This window comes from Pistacia vera, unplaced genomic scaffold (genome assembly GCF_008641045.1).
Source record: "Pistacia vera cultivar Batoury unplaced genomic scaffold, PisVer_v2 Contig478, whole genome shotgun sequence".
Lineage (NCBI taxonomy): Eukaryota > Viridiplantae > Streptophyta > Magnoliopsida > Sapindales > Anacardiaceae > Pistacia > Pistacia vera.
The window spans coordinates 1,208,315-1,235,103 of record NW_022196310.1 but is presented as its reverse complement, the minus strand read 5'-3'; the positions used below and the strand labels follow the sequence as shown (position 1 = coordinate 1,235,103).

Below are 26,789 nucleotides of genomic sequence, written 5' to 3'. Positions count from 1 at the left end.
GCTCCCATTCCTTTTATGCACTTCTTGTATCTTATATTTCTTCATAATGTTTACCCTATTTTTTTGATAACATGATAACTAGAATTAAATATAATAACACTGAAATATTTTGTAGGAAAGACAAATGTCAGCACCCCCAACTTCAATAGCCAAGCATTAAAATTTTATTTGGTCTAATTCCAGCTTTATCATTATTTCAAGTTTCCTTTTAACAAAATATGTATTATTCTATTAATCTGAAATATCTACTTTTCCAAGACTATTGAGTTCATGATTGTGCTCAACGAAAATTGAACATATTTTTCATTTTCCATCATATTGTAGAAATGCATACAACGAGCCTTACAATCAGTTTTTCTCACTAGGTGCATGTTAATGAATTTCTAGAGCCATTGGTTGACTTCCCATTACAAGATCACGTTTTTCAACTCTCCATTAACTCCTTTCTTTTTGAAGATCTAGTCATAGTTTCAAAACCCACTCTATTCCCTAACTTCTATGGTATTGGACAACCCATCAAATGAATCAAAGACCATTCCAAGCTTAGGCTCCCATTCATTTTCTACACTTCTTGTATCTTCTACTTCTTCATAATGTTTACCCTATCTTGTTGATAATATGATAACTAGAATTAGAATTAATAATACTTGAAACAAGTACAAATAATACCATTAAAACATGAAGAATCATATTAATGAATAAAAACAAATTACAAAGACAAAAATACCTCAACAACATTGACTAAGAAGAATAGTTCTTTCTTTTTTTGGACTGCACTCCTCTGTTTTTGGTTTAAATATTATCTAAAATGAAAAGAACATTTGAATTTCCTCTGTTTCCCAAGAGATTAATAATAAAAAGAAAAAGTCGATTGTTGCCAAGCTTCGTTGTTCGCTTCATTGCTCTTGAGAATGGAAAAATTGATGCTGTGGTGTGGTTTTTCTACTGGTGACTCAAATTGAAGGTGTTGTCTATGCTGATTTGAATTTGAAATTGCATGTTGCAGATTTTAGGGCCCAAATGCATTAGGGAAGGATATATTTTGAGTTTTACGACTAAAATTTTTGAGGAAATGGATTATGGGTTTTGATGCTATGTTAAAAGTGAGATTTTAGGGGTGTTTTTTTTTTAATTTCCCCGCCTGCTGATGTGGCCTCGGGGTGTGGTGGCAACTAACACATCAGCTGTCATTCCTTTGTGGAGATATTGCCAGTATAGTATTATGATAGGAAATGTTAGTGATAAGTTATGAATCATCATTCTTTCAAGTTTTAAATAGGCATCTAAAAACTCATATTTTACAAAATCTTTTCCATCGTATTTGTAAGTTTTTGGCTTCAGTACATTCATCTCATGAAATATAAATATGATGTACTTATTCAATTTATCATTATTGATGACTTCGGTACCTCTTCCTCCCCAGTTGTGAAACCTCCATGCTAAAAAATTGCAAATTTGGTTTAGTTTTAGATTATCTTAACTTGTCCTATAATAGTTTATGTGATAATTTCAAAAATAATCAACTTAAAGTATAATCTATAAGTATTTATTTTGCATATTAATTAATTACTTTTCCTATTAAGAAAGCAGATATAAAAATTAATTAAAAATACAAAAATGACATTTTCATATTTTATTAATTTGGGCAATTTTTGAATTATTATATTATTATTAATTTAATTTAAAAAATTATAAAAAATAGAATTTAAGTTTGAGTAATGTTATTGGCCCCCATCATTTATCTTAATAAACCCCATTTCTAAATTTAGCCCATTAAAATTTTAAATATATATAAATGTCTAAATAAACCCATACATTGACAAAATAACCCTTACTTATTTATTTACTACCCATGTTATACTTTCTCAATCCTGTTTTATATATATATATTCCCTCCATTTAACACATATAAAACATCTTTATAGCCATAATGGTGAGATCAAACTATTATTACTACAAGGAAGTTATAACTTAATAGGGATGTAGTTACAAAAATTATTGTTTTGACTTAGTTATCTTTAATGCAGTGGTATAGAGGTAAAATATGCACTACATTAGTAATTAATTATAGAGCATTTAATCCAAGTTAGACATTGATAAAGAGATAGATGTAATTTTGTGTCAAGAAACTCTAAACATGTTTGTGAACATTAAAATATTTGACATCATAAGAAGGTGTCTATGATGACGAGTCTGCAAATTAAAAGATGTGTACAATTTTAAAACATAAATCATTATTCTAAATAAGTAGATATATTTTATTTTATTTTAAACTTCTAATATAACATAGTATATATATATATATATATATATATAGATATATATATAAATTATATATATATATATATATATAATATATATTATATATTGTACAATACATATATTATTTCTATATGAAGACAGTTCTTTAAGACGGACTTAGAAAAATTATAACTTATATAATATGAAACTATATATGTATATATATAAATGTCATTTCTCTTCAATCGGGCTTCCTTGACACTTTTGAAAGCATCAAGCAAACTCTCTTGACATTTTTTAAATGTTAGAAACCAGTTTTTCTAGCAATGCGTCGAAGCTATTGCTAGTTATGCAAACGAGAGAACATAGTGGTTAATTTAATACGGTTATTATTTAAGTTGGAGAGGTTTTAGTAGAGAGTAAGGATGATGTTCTTTTGCTACAATCCTATACATGCAACAAATAGTTTGTATGCATATTACTTTAACATAATGAAAAAAACATTACATTTATGTACTATTTTTTATGACTAAGAAGAATAAAATTTTGGGATTTATATATAGTGCCTCACCATGCATGTACTTAAGTGGAATTTTTGTTAAATTTACTTAATATTAATTTCTTTAATCAACTAATTTAATATAAATTAATATATATAGCAAAAAAATCATCCAACTTGGGACAAGGAATACCATGGAGAAAACTACCTTTGTGCTGAATGATTCGATAGAGACTCTTGAATATATTACTCAAGAGGTCATGAGTTTGAGCTCCTTCTTGATGCTAATGGATGTAGGCACTAGAGTTCTTAACCGATCGGTAATTCCAAGATCTCGGAAGATTGTTGAGGTGCACGTAAGTTGGACCCTCGGTCATAAAAATAATAAAAAATAAAAAAACCATGAGAAGGCGGGAGAATCCTTATCCCAAAAGAGTGGAATAAGTAAAGAGGATGGGATTAAACATAATTCTATCCCATTCTTCTTAAATTATAACAAACATGGGATTGATTATTTTTTAAAAATAATCAAATTCATGTCCCAAAATTAAATGCCTTTTACTTATGCTATTACTATCACTATTGTTGAAAGTTCTAAAAAATTAAAGTTACAAAATCCTTACAAATAATCCCAAGATCATAATACATTTAACAACACAAAAAATAATGATTAAAATAGCTATTAATACTTCGAAAAAAAATTATATAGAAACAATTAAAAATTTGATATATTCCATTGCTAATCTTCTTCCTACATTAAGCTATTTTTTGTTCTAAGAGTGATTTGAATAGCATAAAAAATTAGGGTTTATCTCTTAGGGTTTATAGATAATAAAAGGGTGTCAAAAGTATATGTAAGGAATAAAAAATAAAAGTTATTTTTAATTTAATATTTAAATAGAAATAAATTTATCATTATAAATGTTTATTTCTGGACCCTATAGGTCTCGCTTGGTTTTGAGATCCCGCTAATTTTGTTATTACATGCAACCCCCATTTTATAACGGACCGTTAAAATTTCCAATCAAAGTTAACTAACATAAAGGTTTATTGATATTTCAACTTTTAAGGAACATTTTGGAGTTTTTATATTTTTAAACAAAACCTAATTTTTTTTCTTCTAGTCTTTTTATCCTTCTTATTTTTTCTCTCGTCTCTTTCTTCTCTTCTACTTTTACCTCCTCTTTTCTCTTCCTTTTTTGTTTTCTCTTGCTCTTTCGCAGATCTGGCTAGCCGTTCCTCCTTTTTCTCTTTCCTCCCTCCTGCTCTCTTTTTTCTTCTTTTCTTGGCCCTCACATCAGATTTGGTCATCGTCGGCCTTCAAGTGGCGGCCCAAATCGAGTCGTCACCTAGCCTTCCAACGGCGGCCAAGTTTAGGTGTAGAATGCAAACGAAATAGATTATTTAAGGAAGCAACTGGGTTTTTTATTTGATGAGAGATTTGGGCATTAATTAGAGCTCAGCTTGTGCTCAGTAAATGGCTATTCAATGGTTGTTGGGTGCATCAATAAAGCACCAAGGATTCTGTTGAATTTTTGTTTCCATGATGAATTAATGTGTTGGGACTTGTATTTGGATTTTTGCACATCCATTGCTTGCAGGTTATCGTAATGGAAAACTCATTAAGGAAGAAAGAATTGTTGAAACTTTGTTTAGAGAAAAAACAAAATTGATAGAATTTTGTTTGAAGGAAAAAATTGAGAGTTTGTTTGGTGGTGAGAAAAAAAATTTAGAGCTCTGTTTGGGACAGAAAGTACACAAAAAAAACTTTCAGTTTCATTTTGAAAAAGAAAACAAAAAGAACAGATCAAATTATGTTTATATTTGGAATGAAGGGTAAAAATGTCATTCTAGAATTAAATTTTTTTATATTTCTTTTAATAAAAAAATTTAACGATCCGTTAAAAATGAGGATTAGTTATGTAATAATGAAACTAACGGGTGTTCAATAGAGTGAGCGAAATCTAGTGGGTGTCAATTTTAGTGTTATAATTTCTACATGAGTTCAAGGTCGTTAAAAACATGGCCTTTTTTAAAGCCCAGATAAGGCCGGCTGTTGTAACGACCCGATTGCTTCCCTTCGGACTCGTTCGGCCTTAGGTGCTAATCTCCCGACGATTGTCCTAAGTCAGCCTTGCTTGCTCACGCTCCTACCCCGCAAGTAAGAAAACACTCACACAAACTCACAAGATAGCTAGAAAAGAGAATCTTTACTAATGAAAACTTTACAATTCTTGGATGGTTTGGCCAAATGAAGGCCTCCCCCTTTTATAGTAGTTGGAATGTACAATGAACGGTCTAGATCGTCCGGATCAACGGTGGAGATAAGCTAACTCCCAACTACCACCTACCAACTACTATCTACCAACTACCACATTAGTTACAATATTCTAGCATGTACAAGAGTATTCCGGAAGCTTCTAGAATGTCCGAGTGACGCACACCAAGTGTTCGATGAAATGCTTAAGAGGCGTCACATTCTCCCCCACCTAATCCGGAGACGTCCTCGTCAACTCTTCGTGGAATTCTCGGACCTTGTCTTTGAATGCCACAATGCACTTTCGGGTTCCCAACTGGCTTCACTCTTTGGTAGCCCCTTCCATTTGACAAAGTATTCCCGACTTGGAGGATCGCCCTTTTGTCGAATGACGCGATCGGCTAACACACACTCTACTCCTTATCATAGAACTTTGTTGCCAAACGGTACTCGTTGTGGTTCTCCTCTTCCCGGATCTTCCGTGTCTTCATGGTACGGCTTCAAACAACTCACATGGAGACCGGATGAAGTCTCAACCAAGAAGGTAGCTCAAGCTTGTAAGACACATTACCGACCCTCTTGATTATGGGAAATGGCCCCTCGTATCTTCGGACAAGGGCCTTGTGCAATGATCGGGTGGACTTGTGTTGTGAAGGAGGATTTTGACAAGTACTAACTCCCACATTGTACCTACATGCCTCCGTTTCTTGTCCGCCCATTTCTTCATTTTCTTAGTTGCTTTGTCGAGGTACACCCTGTGATGTCGGCTTGCTCGTGCCATGACTTAGCAACTTTGAATGCCGCGGGCTGCTCCCCTTATAACTTGTGCCCAAAGTGTGCGGCGTGAGTGGCTGTTGACCCTTACTATTTCGAACGGGCTTTTGTTGTGGCTTCACTTCTCTGTAAGTTGTAATGAAATTGGGCTACATCAATCAACTTCGCCCAATCAAGTTGGTTGCGCTTACAAAGTGCCGTAGATAAATCTCTAGCAAAGCATTCACTCGCTCGGTTTGCCCATCAGTTTGAGGGTGAAAGCTTGTAGAAAAGTGCAATGCTGACCCCATAAGTCTGAATAATTCGGTCCAGAACCTCCCGGTGAATCGACTATCCCGATCACTTATGATAGATTCGGAAGACCCCAATATTTCACAACATGCTTGAAAAAGAGCTTGGCCGTGTCTTCCGCTGTACACTCCTTTGGTGCGGGGATGAAGGTAGCATACTTCGACAACCTGTCCACCACGACAATAATGGTAGTAAACCCCTAGATTTCGGTAAGCACACAATGAAATCCATTGAGATGCTCTCCTGGTCGACTCGGTGTGGGCAACGTTTCTAGTAATCCAGCAGGGCTTCGGTGTTCGACCTTATCTTGTGACACACAAGACAAGTTCTCACAAACTGTTCCACATCGTCCCGCATTTGTGCCAATAGTAGACTGCTTCTAGTAGTGCTCGGGTGCGCCTTTATCCGGGATGTTCCAGCCCATTTGGTGTCGTGACACTCCTTGATCAAGTTCCTCCGCAAATTTCCCCACTTCAGAACATACCCCCTTCTCTCTTTGGTGTACAGGAGGCCATCTTCTACCCAAAAGCGCTTGGTCTTGCCATCTCGAGCTAAAGATAGGATTGCTTGGCCAATGCTGCATCGAGACCTCCTTATAATCTTGAGAAGATCCCCTTGTATCTTACTGATAGTAGCAAGTTCGACCTTCCGACTCAATGCATCTGCTACCAAGTTGGCTTTCCGGGTTTGTACTCTACACTAGTCAAACTCGGCCAGGAAGTCTTGCCTCTAGCTTCTGTGGACTGAGCTTCTTCTGACTCTGAAAGTAGCTCGTTGCCACTTATCCGTCTTTACCACAACTTGGACCCAAGTAAGTAATGCCGCCAAGTGCGTAGACAATGCACCACGGCTGTCATCTCTTTCTCTTGCACCGTTTATCGTCGCTCCGTATCAGTAGTTTCCGGCTCTCAAAGGCTATGGGATGTTCTTCCTGCATTACACACAACCAATAGCAAGTCGGATGCGTCAGTATGTACCTCAATGGTTGGGCATGGTTGGGCAATGCTAATATTGGCTCCTCCATGATGGCCCTTTTCAAAGTGTCAAGCTTGTTGCGATCAACCGTCCATTCCCATTTTATGGCCTTCTTAAGCAAATCCGTGAGTGGTGCGGCAATGGTGAATAGCCTTTGATAAATCTCCGATAATAGTTGACCAGACCCAAGAAAGAGCGCAACTCGGTAACCTTTGTTGCAGCTTCCCATTCCACAATAGCCTTCACCTTGGCTTTGTCCATGATGAGTTTCCCATCCGTGATCTTGTGGCCGAGAAACTCTACCTTCGGCTTGGCAATGAACTTCTCCCGCTGACATACATCATATTTCTTGCAACACTCAAAAAACTGTCCGCAGGTGCTTGGCATGCTCCTCAAGAGTGTTGCTATATACCACAATGTCGTCGAGATAAACCACCACGAACCGATCAAGATATGGATGGAAAATGTGGTTCATGAGGTGCAAAACGTGGCAAGGGCATTGGTGAGGCCGAATGGCATGACTTTGAACTCGAAGGCTCCGTAACGTGTCACACATGCGGTCTTCGGCTCATCCCCCTCCGCAATCCGCACTTGGTAATACCCCGATCTCAAGTCAAGCTTAGAAAAGTACTGGCTGTCCAGTTGATCAAACAAATCGGCAATTAGTGGAATGGGATATATGTTTTTATGGTTACCTTTTAAGTGCCCGATAGTCGATGCAAAGGCGAGCGACCATCATGCTTCTTTTGAAAGAGGACCGGAGCTCCGGATGGTGCTTTGAAGGCTTGAAAATCCGGCCTCTAGGAGGACTTCCATGAAAACTCAACACAACACCATAAAATAACATACATAAAACCGGCGAAGCAAGAACCTTCACAAACTTCACACTCGATTTCACTACACAAGGGAATCTCAACCTCTAAACATGCACAAACACAACACAACCAGATTTCAAACAAGGCTAAAACAACCACAAAGATTTCGGCTAAGGTAGAAAGAGGAATATAAGACTACTTACTTGGATATAAGGATAGTGACAAGAAAGATCTTCAAGCATAAAAGATCTCTTCACCAACTTGAAGTTGAATCACCACCAAATCCCTTATCAAGATTTGGATAAAGACTTCAAAGCAAAAGGAAAACCATTCCTCTCAAATGTTTTTTCAATTTGATTGTCTAACTTACAAAATGAGAGAGAGTTTGCATATATAGTAGCATTACAAGGATGATAAAATAATTTAGTACAGTAAAAACATCACCTAGGATGACTAATTAAACATAACAAGTAATTTAATTCTACTAATAAGAGTGCATGAGTTTGGGCCTTGGGATTCATTGAAATAGACCCAAAATGAAGTAGCATGGAAACACTCTTTGGCCTTGGATAATGGGCTATCTTGGATCACTTGAATACTTAGGCCTTTCTTTTATTGGACTTGGACTTCACTTGATGACTTGGTGCTTGAATGGACTTGGGTCGAGATGTCTCCTTTCCTTTATACAGCTTGGGCTAATTCTTCTCCTTGAGCTTGGGCCGGATCTGAATTGTCTCCTTGCACAACTTGGCTGGTTTCTTTCCTTGGGCTTGGGTCGAATTGCATCCTTTATGATCCACATGTCACGTGCCAAATGTTTTAGGACTTGGAATGGCTAGTTTTGATTCAACTGAATTCACAAGTGTGTTGTGACTTGTAGTTCCTTTTCCACTCAAGTTCAACAGTGTTTTAGGACTTGTAAACGGATCAAAACCTTTATGGGAACTTGGTCCGACTACATAGACTTCTCAGTCGCACCAATGGATGACTATCAGGTTATCCTCGAGTTGGAGTTTATGGATCAAGTTAAGGCGTTTCCCATGCCTTCTACGAAAACATGTGCATCATGGGCAGGGAGCAAGCTTGTGTTTTGCCCACCAGCCACTTTACCAAATTGGACATGATGATACTCTCAACCATGCAATTCAAGAAATGCATCAAGAAGAAAGAGGAAAGCTACCTAGCCATCCTCAAGCAATACGACAACGAGGAGCCAATCCGCCAAAGGCAATGCCACGGGAGGTAGCAGAAGTACTCGAAGAGTTCGCATATGTCTCACCAAATGAACTACTGAAAAAACTACCACCTAAGAGAGAGGCAGACCACCAAATTGAGTTGGAACCAAACACCAAGCCTGTAACGCCCCACTTGAGATACGTAGCCATTGTTTATGGTATGGCCTAAAGGGTTACTGAATTGCTCCTAAATGAGTTTGTATATTGTTCATGTTGTTTGGTTGGCCCTTGGTTGAGTTCATGTTTTGGGTTTGGTTGAGTGTTTACCCTGAAATTGATCAAGACTTGGCAGCTTTTGGAGTTGTTGCCTTTGCCAAGGCGAGGGAGAAGCTTCACCGCGACGACGTCGGCTCTGGAGTTCTTCGCCAGGGCAATAAAGAATTATCGCCGCGGCGAAGGGCTAGTTGAGTTTTTGTTTCAGTTTCTAGAGAATTCTTTCCTAAGGGCAAAATGACCATTTTACCCCTAATTAGTAAGAAAAGTGGGGAGTAAAATGCAATGAAATTTCATGGAGAATAGTATAGAATGGGGGTAATTTGTAAAGAATTGAAGGATAAAGGTGAAATTTTCAAGAAAGAGTAAGGGCAAAATGGGAAAGAGTGTATATTATATGAGCTAATAAGAGTTTAGTTCTCTAAACCCCTTCATTTTTCCTTTTTCCACCTCCTCTTCATCCCTCATTTTCTCTCAATTCCTCACTCAATCTTCCAAGGGATTTTTGAGAGTTTTGAGTTGGAATTTGACAAAGAATTGATCCTAAGCAAGAAGAGGTAAGAATCCCTACTCTAGATATGAGTTTTATTTATCTAAGGGTTAAGTTCTTACTAAGTTTATGCTTAGGAAATAAGGGAAAGCTAAGGTCCAACAAGAGTAGAGAGCTTTAGTGAAGACTACTCAAGTATGAGGTAAGTAAATCCAACCCAAGTTGAGATTTGAGACATCCTTTGAGTAGAGATTTATGTATGTATAAGTATGTTATGTTATTGAGAAATTGAGTTGAGATGAGTATTTATTTTAGTATTGTTGGATATACTTTAATTATGAGAAGTGTTGGATGTGTGAAGAGAGATTGAAATTGAGTTGAAGTTGGAGGAGTTTGCATGAATATTTTTGGGAGTGTTTTCCTTGGCAGGAATTATCACTATATGAGGGAGTTTTCCTCCCATTTTGAATGGTCAAGAAGAGAAGAAAAGTTATAGTAAAGTAGAGTTCTTGTATGCACATTAGTTGCTTGATGAAATGCTTAAGTGAAAACATGTTACCAAACTGTCCTGTCACAGCCGTGACCTTCTGAGTGATTTTTGGATATCTTACAGATTGAACTGGGTTTAGACCAAAACACAAAAGTTATAGCCCTGTATAACTCAAGTTATGCCTTCTTGAGTGTGACCAATGCAGAATGACTGTCTTTGATGCAACATTGCATTTGTGCTTTTCATGAGTGCATTAATGAGCATGAATAATCCATATGCACTAATTATGCATTAGAGAAAGAGTAGAGAACTTTGAGTGTGAGCTTTATTAAGAGAAAAGCGAGAAAAAAAGAATAGAGTAGGTTGTGTGATAGGGAACCCGTGAGGGATAAGAGAAGTCACGAAGAGTGGGTTGGTGCTTTGTGATCTCCACCCAGCCGTGCCTCCGGTTAGATGGGGCCGTGACAGTCACGAAGAGTGGGATGAGTACCCACTCATGCCTGCGATAAGATGGGGCTGTGACATTCAGAGAGAGAGAGAATACACTCATATGGCCAAGGGTTCCAAATCCATGCATGACCGAGTCCGATCGACAGAGAATGAGTAGAAGTCACGAAGAGTGGGTTGGTGCTTTGTGATCTCCACCTAGCCGTGCCTCCAGTAAGATGAGGCTGTGACATGCAAGTGAGGAAGAATGAGCAAACATGAGAAAGAATAAAGAGAGACAGTGAGTAGGGTCACGAAGAGTGGGATGAGTACCCAGCCGTGACCTACAACAAAAAGTTAACAGAAAAGAGTTATGAGAAAGAGAGACATAAAGAGAATCAGTAGAGGTCACATAGAGCGGGAGAAGTCCCGGCCGTGCCTCTGGTAAGATGGGGTTGTGACATTTAAAGAGAGAGTTAGTAGAAAAGAATTATGAGAAATGAGAAAGAGATGATAGAGAGAATTAAAGGATGAGAAAGCTTGAGAAAGAATGAGACAGAATGAGAGAGTATGAGAAAGAATGAGAGAGTTTGAGCTAGTAAGAATAGAGAGTAGAAGAAAGAAACATGCAGTTCTTTTGCATTAATTGCATGTACATCTCATACATGCATGCACCGTGATTTCTTCCATGGTTAGTGAGAGTATGATGAGAATAAGAGAGAATCATGATTTTCCTTCATGGTGAGTATGATGAGAATAAGAGAGAACCATGATTTTCCTTCATGGTGAGTAAGAATAAGAGAATAAGAACAGAGAGAAAGAAAGAATAAAAAGAGCAGAACAGAGTTAAATGAGAATAAAAGTATTAGAAAGAAACAGAAAAACAGTGAGAATTAGAATACAAGAACGGTAAAGTAAGGAAAGAACCAAAGAGTGAGTTGCGGGGATAGGTAGTAGAGGATTTACTTATTGAGCATTGTTGTCCTCACCCCATTTTTCTCTCCTGTTTTGCAGGAAATAAGAGTAGCGGTCGGATGGACGTCGAGGAGCGGAGAGTATTGGCACTATTGTCCACCAGTTCTGATATTTTGTATTAAGTAGAAAGTTTTTAATACATAGTATTTTGTATATGTAAAGAATTATATTTTATGAGTAAAGAAAAGTTTGAGCCCACTATCTTCCATACACTATGTATATCAATAATTTGTATAGTATGTCTTATAAGAATATTAGTAGAGAGCAAGTGTTACAAAGCCATCTGCCAAGAGTCCTAATCGTATGACACCACTAGAGCTAGCAAAACTAAGGCGGTAGTTGCGGGAACTACTAGACAAAGGTTTTATTAGGCTCTCTAAAGCTCCTTATGGCGCACCAGTCTTAGTTCGAAGGAAAAAATATGGTTTTTTTCGCATGTGCGTAGACTATTAGGAGTGCTTCATCGAATGGAAATGAATACCCACTACCAAAGCCAACTGGGAGCCCGACGAGTCATTATGGAAATTCCAAGACTCAATCCAATGCTACAAGGATGATGCGATAAGGGCGTCGCAGCAATAGGTGCGGAAGAGTGTCACAACCAGCCTGCTCGATGGCATGAGCAGCTTACACGATGTCATGGGCAACCGACACAACAACTTCTTAGATGTTGCTAAGCAATTTCTTCATTGATAAGAAAGTTTCAAAGAAGTTATTTCCTTCACCACTAAGTAAACTTCCTTGCTAAGAGAACTTCATTACTAAGGAGTTTCATTGCTAAGGAACTTCATGATTAAGAGAACTTCATGGCTAAAGAGCTTCATGGCCAAGGAAACTTCATGGCTAAAAGACTTCATTGCTAAGGAGCAACCACCTCATGCTTCACCTATCCCAAGACTTGCTCATTGCCAACTAGCATAAGAAACTTAGGCATGAAGTATTCAATGTATATAGACATTTCACTTGGGAGGTTTAGTCTATAAATACGGCACTCCACTTTGTAAATGTATAATGTGTAGTATCAAACACTTAAAGCAATGGAGTTTATACTTTTCTCTACACTTTCTCCCTACTCATTTTCATTAATGCTAGTCCTTGAGTTTGTGTGAATCTACGACTACTTAACACCATCTCCTAGTGTTAAGGCCACACGGAACTTAGCCAAAGAACTAAGTACGTGACATTAGGCTCCCATTCCTTTTATGCACTTCTTGTATCTTATATTTCTTCATAATGTTTACCCTATTTTTTTGATAACATGATAACTAGAATTAGAATATAATAACACTTGAAATATTTTTGTAGGAAAGACAAATTGTCAGCACCCCCAACTTCAATAGCCAAAGCATTAAAATTTTATTTGGTCTAATTCCAGCTTTATCATTATTTCAAGTTTCCTTTTAACAAAATATTGTATTATTCTATTAATCTTGAAATATCTACTTTTGCCAAGACTATTGAGTTCATGATTGTGCTCAACGAAAATTGAACATATTTTTCATTTTCCATCATATTGTAGAAATGCATTACAACGAGCCTTACAATCAGTTTTTCTCACTAGGTGCATGTTAAATGAATTTCTAGAGCCATTGGTTGACTTCCCATTACAAGATCACGTTTTTCAACTCTCCATTAACTCCTTTCTTTTTGAAGATCTAGTCATAGTTTCAAAACCCACTCTATTCCCATAACTTCTATGGTATTGGACAACCCCATCAAATGAATCAAAGACCATTCCAAGCTTAGGCTCCCATTCATTTTCTACACTTCTTGTATCTTCTACTTCTTCATAATGTTTACCCTATCTTGTTGATAATATGATAACTAGAATTAGAATATAATAATACTTGAAACAAGTACAAATAATACCATTAAAACATGAAGAATCATATTAATGAATAAAAACAAATTACAAAGACAAAAATACCTCAACAACATTGACTAGAGAAGAATAGTTCTTTTCTTTTTTTGGACTGCACTCCTCTGTTTTTGGTTTAAATATTATCTAAAAGTGAAAAGAACATTTGAATTTCCTCTGTTTCCCAAGAGAATTAATAATAAAAAGAAAAAGTCAGATTGTTGCCAAGCTTCGTTGTTCTGCTTCATTGCTCTTGAGAATGGAAAAATTGATGCTGTGGTGTGGTTTTTCTACTGGTGACTCAAATTGGAAGGTGTTGTCTATGCTGATTTGAATTTGAAATTGAATTAGTTGCAGATTTTAGGCTCAAATGCATTAGGGGAAGGATATATTTTGAGTTTTACGGACTAAAATTTTTGAGGAAATTGATTATGGGTTTTGAAGCTATGTTAAAAGTGAGATTTTAGGGATGATTTCTTTTTTTAATTTTCCTCCCTGCTGATGTGGCCTAGGGGTGTGGTGGCAGCTAGCACGTCAGCTGTCATATCCTTTGTGAGAGATATTTGTTAGTATAGTATTATTGATAGGAAAATGTTCAACGATAAGTTATGATATCATCATTCTTTCAAGTTTTAAATAGGCATCTAAAAACTCATATTTTACAAAAATCTTTTCCATCGTATTTGTAAGTTTTTGGCTTCAGTACATTCATCTCATGAAATATAAATATGATGTACTTATTCAATTTTATCATTATTGATGACTTCGGTACCTCTTCCTCCCCAGTTGTGAAACCTCCATGCTAAAAAATTGCAAATTTTGGTTTAGTTTTAGATTATCTTAACTTGTCCTATAATAGTTTATGTGATAATTTCAAAAATAATCAACTTAAAGTATAATCTATAAGGTATTTATTTTGCATAATTAATTAAATTACTTTTCCTATTAAGAAAGCAGATATAAAAATTAATTAAAAATACAAAAATGAACAATTTCATAATTTTATTAATTTGAGCAATTTTTGTGTTATTAATATTATTTTATTAATTTAATTTAAAAAATTATAAAAAATAGAATTTAAGTTTGAGTAATGTTATTGGCCCCCATCATTTATCTTAATAAACCCCATTTCTAAATTTAGCCCATNCCATCTATATCCTTTGATTCTTTACAAATACACCCCCATCCAAACACAATCTCTACTAAATTTCCTTTCATTTTACTCCCCACTTTTCCTACTAATTAGGGGTAGAAAGGTCATTGTGCCCCAAAAGAAGAATTCTCTAGAAAACTCAAGAAACTTTGTCTTAGGCTCGTCGCCGCGGCGAAACAATTTCCGTCGCCCCGGCGAAACAAGGCAGAACCTACCCGTGGGTGCAACTCCTCCTCCTCGAACCAAAACTCAACCAATTTCAAGGCAACAATTCAACCAACTCAACATACAAACTCAATTAAAGTTGAAACAATAAACTTTTAACTAATACAGCAAATCTTCAATACGTACCTCAAGTGGGATATTACAATTATTTTGCGATTTCTGGTTGATTCACTCATCGAAAATCGATGTCGTTGCCACCATTCCACTCACCAACCATTCCTCTTCAAAACTCCTAACATTCTAACATTCAATTGTTCACGGATTGATGTCCTAATTTCTAGGGTTTTGAATGAATAGGAAAATTTGTAGGTCGACTTGATGAAGGCTCCGAATCACAGTTGAATCGGTTCAACCGACCGAGCCGAGCTGGGTTCCTAATCATTGATTTTGACATGTTTAAGGCCGATTGATTTTCTTTGGGGAGAATATCATGTTTAACACTTACAAACTTTTGAATTTATCATTTGAATGACAAATTTTGTACTTTTCAAAATGGACCTTCAAAGTTTAAAATTTTTACCACAAATATCCCTTTGAACTAATTTTGTTACATTGTTGTTAGGTTTGCAAAACATTTTTCTTATAAGACCAAAGTTATCACTTTATCTCGTCACTTTCTTATAAGAACAAAGTTACTATTTCACTCATCTTAAAAAAAAAAAAAAAAACATAATAGAGTTATGGCAAAGGCCAAATTACCCATTTACTTAATGAGAGTGTTAATTGACACCCCAAATCTTTTGGTTTGATGTCAATCCCCACGAGTTTCAAAAACCAACAAAACCACCCCATATTTTGACATCTCCATTCTCCAAGGCCAACTGGATTCTCTTTTTAGTTCAAAAATTGCACCTTGGAATTCCACTGTTCTAGTCACAGACAAGCAAAATTTTACTTGATTACAAAGCAACCATCGTCTTCTTCCTGCAACAACAAAAAGCAAACTAAAGCTATATCCCAAATACAAAAAGCAGCAGAATGATTAATTTAAAAAGAAAAAAGGAAAAATTCCTCAACAATACATGTGAATAAAGTCCTTAAAATTCATTTCTTGAACTAAGCAAAGTGTCGCTACTGCCTCCATTTCTCTTCCCTTCTCCTTCCCGTTTCCTCTCATTACTTGCCTCCATGTCTAAACTCTTCTTCGCCGCCCTCCCATTATTCATTCTTTCAACTTTAGCCGACGCCCACGTCAACAATTGCAGATCATACTGCGGAAACATAACCATCGACTACCCGTTTGCACTTCAACAAGGCTGCGGCCACCCCGGTTTCCGAGACCTCCTGTTTTGCGTGAATGATGTGTTAATGTTCCACATCAGCTCAGGATCTTACCGCGTCCTAGAAATCGACTACGCTTTTCAATCACTCACCCTCCACGACCCTCACATGTCAACCTGTGACACCATCGTCCTCGGCAGCAAGGGCAACGGCTTCGCCGTCGATCACTGGCGAGCGCCGTACTTCAATCCAACGGCTGACAACGTGTTCATGTTAATAGGATGCTCGGCTCAGTCCCCACTCTTCCAGGGTTTTCCGGGGCAGCACTTGCCGTGCAGGAATGTTTCGGGCATGGGATGCGAGGAGTACTACGGATGTCCGGCTTGGAGTTTGGTGGGCCGTAAAGGGGTGGGCAAGATGTTCGGGTCAGGCCCACCGGAGTGTTGCGCGGTGGCTTTTGAGTCGATCAAGGTGATTAATCTTACGAAGCTTCAATGTGAAGGGTATTCTAGTGCGTACAGTCTTGCGCCGTTGCAGAATGATGGGCCGAGCGAGTGGTCTTATGGGATTCGTGTGAAGTATTCGGTTCAAGGGAACGATGAATTCTGCAGAGCCTGTGAGGCCACTGGTGGCACTTGTGGGTATGGCAGTGATGGGGTTAGGCAGCTGTGCATGTGTGGGAACTTGAACTCCACATCAAATTGTGATTCAGGTTAGATCATTAGATTGCATACAGATAACAGATTAAAGAATGAACCAAAAAAAAAAGTTATTGAATCTTGTTGAATGGAATCTGAAAGAGCTTTGTATATATGCAGTTGGTTCATCATCAAGTTCCAGCAGAAGATCATGGTCTCCGTTGGAAACTTTTGCAGGTATTATTTTTTGGGTAGTACTATATTGACAAATCTTTCGTACTAATTTTCTCTTACAAACGTAAATTAGTAATCTCGCAATGGGTTTTGATTATCCAATAATAGATCCTACCTAACCAATTACGCACTGTTACGTTACATTTATAAGAGAAAGTTAGTGAAAAAGATTTGTTAGTCTATTTTTATTGTTATTTTTAAGTTTATCATAGATAAATTTTAGTCCTTATATACTTGATGAAGGGGTATTTTTAAGGCCCTGGGGTTTTTTAAAAAATACGAAAATCCCCTCAAGTTTTTGAAACTTTTTGCACCTCTGTTTTCGGTGGTTTAAACAATTGAGGGCTAAAACGGTAATTAGAAACGAAGAAAAGACGTATAAAATTATAAAAAAGTTGGCTTAAAACAAAAGTTTCTGAAATTATTATGCATCTTCTTCTGTCTTATGGTCCTTCCAGTATTTCAATTTTATTTTTTGAAGTTCTGCCTCTTTCTCTCCACTCTCTGTCTCTGAATGATTTACAATTTGATATTGATAGAATTAAGCATATATAAGTGGAGGGCGCTGCTTTTATATTTATTAGTTGTGAAAATTTCGCAGGATTTTGTATGTTGATGTCAGTGTGGATGACTGAAACTATTATTAATGGTTGAACTGCACCGGGGCTCATCATCAACATTTTAAGTTTTGATTTATGTCCGAGTCGACAGAAGCTATTATTAAGGGAGATGTTAGCATTATTTTGGCCATAAAATTTATGTTCTTGGAGTCCTTATACAATCACCATCTCTTTACTTTCATTATATTGTATTATTGTGAGTATATTTGCTAGTTGTAGTTGTGTCTTCAACATGAAAAATTTTACGATATATATTAAACTTATTTTTACATATGTCATGGCAATTGTTGTTTATAGAATTGTTATTGTGTATATAATCAATTACTTTCAACCTTATACTCTAATTTTGGATTTTCACTAACCAATCCCTCTTTTAATCTACATTATTATGTGCTTAAATATATTCATTTAATTATAAAAAATATTTAAAAAGAAATAATCGAAGCACCAACCATATAAGATATATTAGGATGCATAGAAATGTAATATTTAATTATAAAATTTTCCCATCCAAGGTTTGGTGAAACGACACTTTCCCACCTATCAAGTTTCAAAATGACACTTTCCCACCGTTCGTCAAGTTCTGTTAGTGTTTTCTGTTAATATTTGATTGAAAAGAAGAAAATACTCTTAAATAGTTTATTTCTTAATTGGTTTATTATAAATTAAAATTTAGTTAAGTCAAAGTCTTTACTCGATTATTTATTAGTTCAAGTGTAAAGATATCTTTTTTTTCCTTTGTTTATTTAATTAATTAAGAATTTTGATTTTTTATGTTAATTAGTAAAAATGAAAAACATTATATCCTGAAAAACATTAGATATTTAATAGATTATTGAATAATAGTTATGAGATATTTATGACATTATAAATAAATAAATAAATATGAAGGTCGTTTAACTTTAAATAATTTCATAACCTTACTCCTAACTTTTTAGGTAGGGTTAACTATTTTATATTTTTTTACTTTTCAATATTTGACTTTTTGGCTAATTAAAAAATAATAAAAAATTTATAAAGTCAAATATTTAAGAGTATTTTCATATTTTCAGTAAAATATTAACGGAAAATATACAGAACCTAAAGAAGGGTGGGAAAGCATCATTTTGAAATTAAAGGATGGAAAAGTGCCATTTCGCAAGATTTGGTTCTCCCTATTATAAATGCTATCTTCGTAAGTTATTAAATATTATACACGGGACTATGATCTTGAATCATGTGACTCCACTCGCACTTTAATTAGCAATATGTTGGTCAAATATATATAAATAAATATGACAATAAATGACTTAACAATATCGATGGGTCTAATTTTTTTTAATTGGGTTATATTACTGTGACTCATGTTGAAATAATCTTTACCAATTTAATAAGAGTTAACTACTTTTTACACCTAAATAATGGCTTAATGATATTCTCGCACCCACAAACTTTTAAAATATCACTTTACTACCCAAATTTATATTTCGATAGCGAACAAAAAACAAATTTGGTTCAAGCAGTTAGGGCTTTTGAAGAAAAGAGGTCGATGAGTCTTTTGATAATTGAAGGTTAGATTTTGGTGGTTGAGATTGATCGAAATTTGACTTAAGAGAGGCGATTGCACAAACTTAAATTGCTCGATTGCCAGCGATTAGCGAGATTGATGGGAGTAAGGTTTGAGGGGTTTGGTGAGTGATGATAGTGGAAGAGAATGGTGGGGATGTGGGATCGCAATGATGCCAGAATTAGAAACAAAATATAAATTCGGATAATAAAATGATATTTTAAAAGTTTGTGGGTGGGAAAGTGTCATTAAACCATTATTTAGGTGAAAAAAAATTTGTTTACTCATTTAATAATTTTAATTTTTAAACACTTTGGACTCAATTAGTGGCACACTATTGCCCATCATACCATCAATCTTACGTGATTAATGTACTTTAAAAATAAAATAATTTAGATATAATCTCAATAACACAAAATTTATTTATTTAAAAGTACTTTCGTAATCAACCTCACATAAATAGTATTTAATATTTATCATTTATATTTCGGTTTTGTTTTTTTTTTTTTTTCCCCACAACCAAGACACCAATCTTATAATAACTATATAAAAAAGTTATTTACTTTAGTAAATAATATACTTTATTATTCAACGTAGTATGCGAACATTTCCATTCTATGGTTTATGATTATGGTTAATATCCATAACCTCCATGAGGTTTAGATAGAATAAATGTATGAAAACCATCCATTAACATCCCCCACATTTTATTAAGACTCATGATTCTTTCCTTCAACCTGCTTTACCGCAGTAACTTGCTTAGAAGAAGAAGCCACCTGCTTATCCGCAGTTTTCTCCTTTTTAGCAGTAACCTTTGAAGTCGAAGTAATCCGCAAAGGGCAATTCCTTCTCAAGTGTCCGCGTTGTTTACACTTGGATCATGAGAAGTGATTTCCAATTTCCTTCTTATCCGTCATTTTCCTGCAAATCTTCAGAGCAGTGTCTGGACAAAAAGTCAGCAACAAAATTAGATTTACCAAAAATATATTCAAACTTGATTTTATAATCTGCAAACCAAATTTGGCATCTGATTAATCTAGATTTGTCATCCTTTAAAGACAATTTTATATAAAACCACTAAAACTCCCAAATGATGAGGATAAGCTCATTATCGAAAGTGATGCATCTCACTTGTATTGGGGAGGAGTGCTTAAGGCTAAGGGTACTGATAATATTGAACGAATTGTTCGATATGCGTCAGGAAAATTCTCTCCTGCTGAAATAAACTATCCTGTTCATGAAAAGGAAGTTCTAGCAGCGAAAGAATGTATTGATCGATTTCGATTGTTCGTAATCAGTCAGGAATTTACTTTAAGGACATATTCTCAATATTTAAAAACTTTTATAAAATTGTCTTTAAAGGATGACAAATCTAGATTAATCAGATGGCAAATTTGGTTTGCAGATTATAAAAACAAGTTTGAATATATTTCTGGTAAATCTAATTTTGTTGCTCTTCGCTACATTGTTCATAGAGTGATTCTGTAACACCCACATCATAACGATTTTCTATATGTGAATAACAAAGTGAATCTCTAGAGTTTATTTAGGGTCTTATTTATAGACCATGAATAAAAATTGTATGTTTTCTCAATATAAATAACTATTATATAACTTCTAATAACTGTCTAGAAGTTATTTAATAGTTAAATTATCTTGTCCTAAGGTTGCATTTGGTTCGGGGTGATGTAAGATTAATCCTGTAATCTTTGTTTAATTTTCAAGATTTCTTCGTTTGGTTGTCAAGTAATAAAATATTATGTAATATTTTATTGCAAATAGTGTTTACTATTGATAATATTGGAGGTAATCAGATTATCTTCTCAATGGGTATTAATATAAGATTACTGAGGTAATCTTAATTTTGACCATATTGTGCCCTTAATCTTTTATCATTTAGGACACATTTACCCTCATATGTCTACCAAATAATAATTAGCCCATACTCCCTACATTTGAAATATAACTAAAACACCCCAGCTATAAAAAGTTTAAAAGTTAATAAAATACCCCCAGTTACATAAGATCACTGTTGGCCACTAGCCACCACCGTTGGCCATCGGCGAAATTTGTCATATCAGGGCAAGACCGATGAGATCTTGCCATTTGTGTGTCGATAAGGACGTTTCTGGCCCTGGATTTGTGATCCATGGCCAGAAACGACCAAATCTGGCATGTGGCCGTGAAACGCCTTAAATCTGGTCGTGAAAAGGGCAAATCTTTGGCTATGAAATGGCCGCTGTTTCACAGCCACATCTTTGGCCGTGAAACGACCATATTTACGGTCAGATCTAGCCATTTTTTGCCATGGATCTTTTGATCCATGGTCGGATTAGGCCTTACTAGTGCACGACCAGCCAGATCCGATTGGTCGTGTGCCATTACGACGGCTGCCAACGGTGGTGGCTGGCTGTTGGCAGTGGCTTGGGGTGGGTGGGGGTGATTGCTACAAATTAAAAATTTATATGGCTAGGGTGTTTTAGCAAAATTTCAAATATAGAGGGGTAAAAAAATAATTAAAAAAATAATAGAATAAAATAATAATATATTATTATTTAAAAAGGAGGGCAATTTAGTAATCTATATAACATACCCACTAATTTATTCTCTCAACCAAACATATTATTATAACATACCCACCAATTTATTCCAACCAACCAAATACATTTCTCTAAAGATTCCTTGGTAATCTATATTTTCAGTAATATAACATCCTCCCGTGATACAACATTCCCTAAACCAAACGCACCCTAAGAGTAATGTCTCTTACATGAGACATATCTCTTAGACCAAAGTGTATAAGGTTTATCATATTTGTTATAAACCTTTAACACTTTGTTTCTTGCATGAACTCATGCATATTTAATTATATACTAATAATTCCCACTTGATTAAATGATGCTTAAGCCTAGTTTTGCAATAACTGTTCAGTAAACTGTTGTAAGACTATATATGGTTATGATCTTTACATGTACACGATTTTAACCATCAATTGGAAATTGACATATGTTTATAAAACTCGATAAGTTTTCTTTCAAAGTATAACTTGGTGATGAAAAGCTTCAAATTGTTAAAGGAAGATGTACAAGTACAATCCCTTAAATGAGGTTACAAAAAACTTAACAGTAATGTTTTAAATATCTTCTAATTTGACTCAAAATCTTAACTATGGATTAAATCATGTGTATGAGGTGATTTGGTGGAATTATGGATGAAATATGGAAGAATTGTTGATGAAATTTTGAAGTGTTGAATCCGGCCAGATTTGAAGTTAAATTTAGTGAGTTTTGGTCCAATTTTGGTGGATTTGGAGAGATGTGAAAGTGTGACCAACTAAGTATTTGCATGTGCATGTGAATTGTTTGATGAAAATTCAAAGAGAAATGCATGAATGAGTTTGTTAAATCTTATTGAAGAAATTGTTAGAGAAAGGAAAGAATTTGAGTTGAAAGGTTATGTTAGGCTTAACCAAGTGTAAATTTTAGTATTCAAGAGTACATTTTGTTATGCCAAAATTTATATTATCACTTGGTCATGTTAGTTCAATGAGATAAATGACTTTCAGTGCATGGTTCAAGTTACTTGAACCTTTAGTATTTCTTCAATAGCACATTGTATTTAGTTATTGAATTAGAAATTGTGAAACTTATATATATATATATATATACACACACACACACTTGATTTAGTAAGTGAGAATATTAAGGAAAATGTTAGCAAAAAAAGTGAGAGAAAGAAAGAAAAGAAAATTGCTTTGTAGATTCATTTTAAGCTAACATGTAAATATGTATATTTTCCTACTTATTAAAGAATACAATTGAAGAATTTCCATAACTTGGAAATTTATTTAGAAACGTGTATAGAATCTTTTTCAGAGATATAAAATGTTATGTTAGAAGGTTGTTGCGATGGGGAACCCGTGAGTGACAAAGATGCAAAAAAAATTCTACATGCACGCCGCCATCAGTAAGCGGCCTCAGAATAGAAAAACAAAATTTGTACAATCCGTTAGAAGTGCATGTGGATGAGGACTGTACCTAGAAAGAATTTCAGAATACACTCACATGGTTAGGGTTATAAATCCATGCCTCAGCCAAGTTCGATCAGCAAACCAGAATAGAATAAAGAAAAAGAAACAGAAACATAATAAGAGACAAAAAACAGAAAAGAAAATTTATTTCTTAGAAAAAGTTTATTTATTTTGCATATGTATTATGCTACTTGCACTAACTAGAATTTCTTATGTGCCCGACTATATTCATTTTTATTAATTATTCTTGCACATCGGTAAGTAGCAAATTAGAATAATAGAAAAGAATGAAGAATAATAGAAAAGATTGAAGTGAGAAAGGAAAGCTAGAATATGAGTAACGGAGGAAAAACAGTAATGTAGTTTGGTTTACTTATTGAGAAATTAGTGCTCACTTTGTTATTTTACTGTTTTGCAGGAACTAGATGAAATATGGTTGGGTGGGACGTCAATAAGCGGAGGAGTTTGGCAGCACTGTCCAAAGATATTTTGTACTTATTAATGTATATTAATTAGGGGTGTTCAAAAGAACCGGTAGGAACCGGAACCGGCGGGTACCCTGGGTTTGGTTCTGGTTCCTACCCAGAACCAATCGTCAATGGGTAGGTTCCGGTTCCAAATCTTTGGAACCGTTACTGTACGGTTCCGGTTCCTATAGTTAGGAATCGAAACCGGAACCAGGAACCAGGAACTGAGACTAATATAAAATAAAATTAAAGATTAGGGGGATTAATAAAAACTTTTATAGAAAAAGTAATGTGAATACATTTATATTTATATTTCATAACATTTAAAGTAAGTTGATTTCACTTTTGAGAATCTACCTTTACAAAGTAATGAAGTTTCTAATTTTGAATTTTGAATTTATAATTTGTAATTTTATTTTTGTTAAAAAGTGCCAAGTGGGGGGGTATTTGTAAATTTTTAAGGGTTTTTTTGCCATTTTAAAAACTTTTGGGGGGTCATGTAATTTTATAGGGTACCCAGAACCGGAACCGGAACCGTTGTTACAGGTTCTGGTTCCAAATTTCAAGGAACCGTCGGTTCCGGTTCCTTTAAAAAGTGCAGGGTATCCGGAACCGAACACCCCTAATATTAATTGTTTTGTGTAGATATATATATAAATTGAAATTAGTGTTTTTGGATTTTACATCTCTCCCACCCACCCACCCACCCACCCATATGTTTACTAAGAAACATTTAGTGGATTTTTATCATATACCTCTCAAAGAATTACTAGCAAGAGAATATATGACAACTTCTTCCACTATGTTCTCCAAAAATGGCCAAGGAATTTGATGTCTCAATCGAAAGTAATGGATTTAGGCACCCCATGCAGACAGACAACCTCCTTGAAAAACAATTTGGCAATTCCGTTTGCATCTGACGTCTTCTTACAAGGAATAAAGTGCGCTATCTTAGAAAACCTGTCAACCACAACAAAAACAGAATCTACGCCACTTTGTGTCTGAGGCAATCCAAGCACAAAATCCATAGATAAATCCCCCCAAATATTTTCTGGAACTGGTAAAGGCATATACAAACCAATGTTCTGGGACTGCCCCTTGGCAGTTTGACATATGTAACATTGTTGTACAAACCTTGTCATGTCTCTCCTCAAATGTGGCCAATAATATATATCACCAACAGTAAGCGTTTTGTCACGCCCTAGGTGACCAGCAAGACCTCCACCATGCAAATCTCGAATAAGCTTCTCTCTCAAGGAAATTTTAGGGAAGCAAAGCTAGTTGCCTCGCATGAGAAACCTGTAATGAATGTGGAAATCTTCAGCAGGTTGGTTTGTAACACACTGCTCCTATATTTTTAGAAAATCTTCATCCGTTTCATACATTTCCTTCACTGTCTCAAACCCCACAACTTCCTGTCTCATGGTTACCAATAAATCAGCACATCTACTCAATGCATCTGCAACTTTATTATGTATTCATGCTTTTTGTCTTAGCTTGAAAGGAAATTTCTGTAGAAACTGAGTCCACTTGGCATGCATGTCTCTACTAGTTCGCTTTTTACTATTTAAATACTTCAAGGCTTCATGGTAAGAGTACTGAACAAACTCATGCCCCACTAAATAGTGCTCCCAAGTCTTCAAAGCACACACAATAGAATAAAACTCCTTATCATTCGTAGTCCATTTACGCCTCGCATCGCTAAGTTTCTAACTGAAATAAGCTACTTGCCTCTTATTTTGTGAAAGGAAAGCTCCTATTCCCACACCACTAGCGTCACACTCAACTTCGAACAAGGCCTCAAAATTGGGCAATGCATAATTTCTCCTTTAACATAGCAAAGCTAGTTTCAACTTCCTCACTCCATTAGAACTTCCCTTTCTTCAGACATTCTGTAATAGGTGCTATGATACTACTGAAATTTTTGATAAAACGCCTGTAGAAGGTCGCAACCTATGGAAACTTTGGACATCACTATTTTTGGGCTAGGCCATTCCCTAATTGCTTGAATCTTCTCTTCATCCACTTAAATACCATCTGCCCCAACAATATAGCCTAGGAACAACAACCTATTTTTCATAAAACTGCACTTCTTCAGGTTCACGTACAACTTGTTTTTCTGCAAAACTGTTAGTACCTTGTGCAAGTGTTGAATGTGCTCTTCATCTGCTTAACTATAAATAAGAATATTGTCAAAATAAACAACTACAAACTTTCCAATAAAAGGTTTCAGTACCTGATTCATTACTCTCATAAAAGTACTTGGCACATTCGTCAACCCAGATGGCATCACAAGCCACTCATGCAAGCCCTCATTTGTCTTAAGAGTTGTTTTCCAGTCGTCCCCTGGTCTAATTCGAATTTGGTGGTATCCATTCTATAAATCAATCTTCGTAAACACTTGTGCCCCATGTAACCTATCAAGCATGTCATCCAGCATAGGAATCAGAAACTTGTACCCTATAGTAATTTTATTGATGGCCCTGCTATCCGCACACATCCTCCAACTCCCATCTATATTTGCTGTTAATAAGGCAGGAATTGCACATGGACTCATGCTCTTCTTGGATGTACCCTTTTGTCAGTAATTCCTCCACATTTTCCTTTAAAATCTTGCTCTCCTTTGGACTTATCCTGTAATGAGGTAGGTTCGGCAAACTAGCTCCAGGAATTAGATCAATATGGTGTTGAATATCCCTTATAGGTGGTAAACCATCAGGTAAATCCTCTAACATCACCTCGCTAAATTCTTCTAACAGTGGCTTGACTGCTTTTGGGTACTCCTCTGTGTTCAACTCCTCTTCAGTGGTCAATACTTGCTTCACAATCAATGTATGCATCACCTTTGACGCTTTGAAAGCAGCTTCTAACTCTGATCTAGAATGTGTAACAATAAAGAAGGTCCGCCCCTCCACTTTAAAAGCTTTGGTTTTGGAACTCTTTTTCATTGGCAGCAAGGTGAATTTGATGTTATCTTTCTCCAACTCATAGGTATTTTCTCTTCCATCATGTTGTGTTGCCACATCGAATTGTCATGGTCTACCAAATAATAAATTGCAAGCATCCATATCTATAACATCAAAATACACTTCATCCCTATATTGCCACCGTTCTGT

The 26,789-nt window shown here is 35.6% G+C and overlaps 1 protein-coding gene across 1 annotated transcript; it reads left to right on the top strand.

Moving 5' to 3' along the window:
* The first annotated feature begins 15,981 nt into the window (after nt 1-15,981).
* Nucleotides 15,982-17,664, top strand: LOC116146435. Its single transcript, XM_031431831.1, has 3 exons — nt 15,982-16,850; nt 16,957-17,013; nt 17,612-17,664. Exons 1-3 carry the CDS (start codon nt 16,046-16,048, stop codon nt 17,662-17,664), a joined length of 915 nt encoding a protein of 304 aa, XP_031287691.1. The 5' UTR covers nt 15,982-16,045.
* Nucleotides 17,665-26,789: the final 9,125 nt, after the last annotated feature.

Coding starts and splice junctions, on each gene's coding strand:
- LOC116146435 (XM_031431831.1), top strand. CDS start 16,046: ATGTCTAAACTCTTCTTCGCCGCCCTCCCATTATTCATTCTTTCAACT. Junction 16,851..16,956: donor CACATCAAATTGTGATTCAG/GTTAGATCATTA, acceptor GTATATATGCAG/TTGGTTCATCATCAAGTTCC. Junction 17,014..17,611: donor TCCGTTGGAAACTTTTGCAG/GTATTATTTTTT, acceptor AAAATTTCGCAG/GATTTTGTATGTTGATGTCA.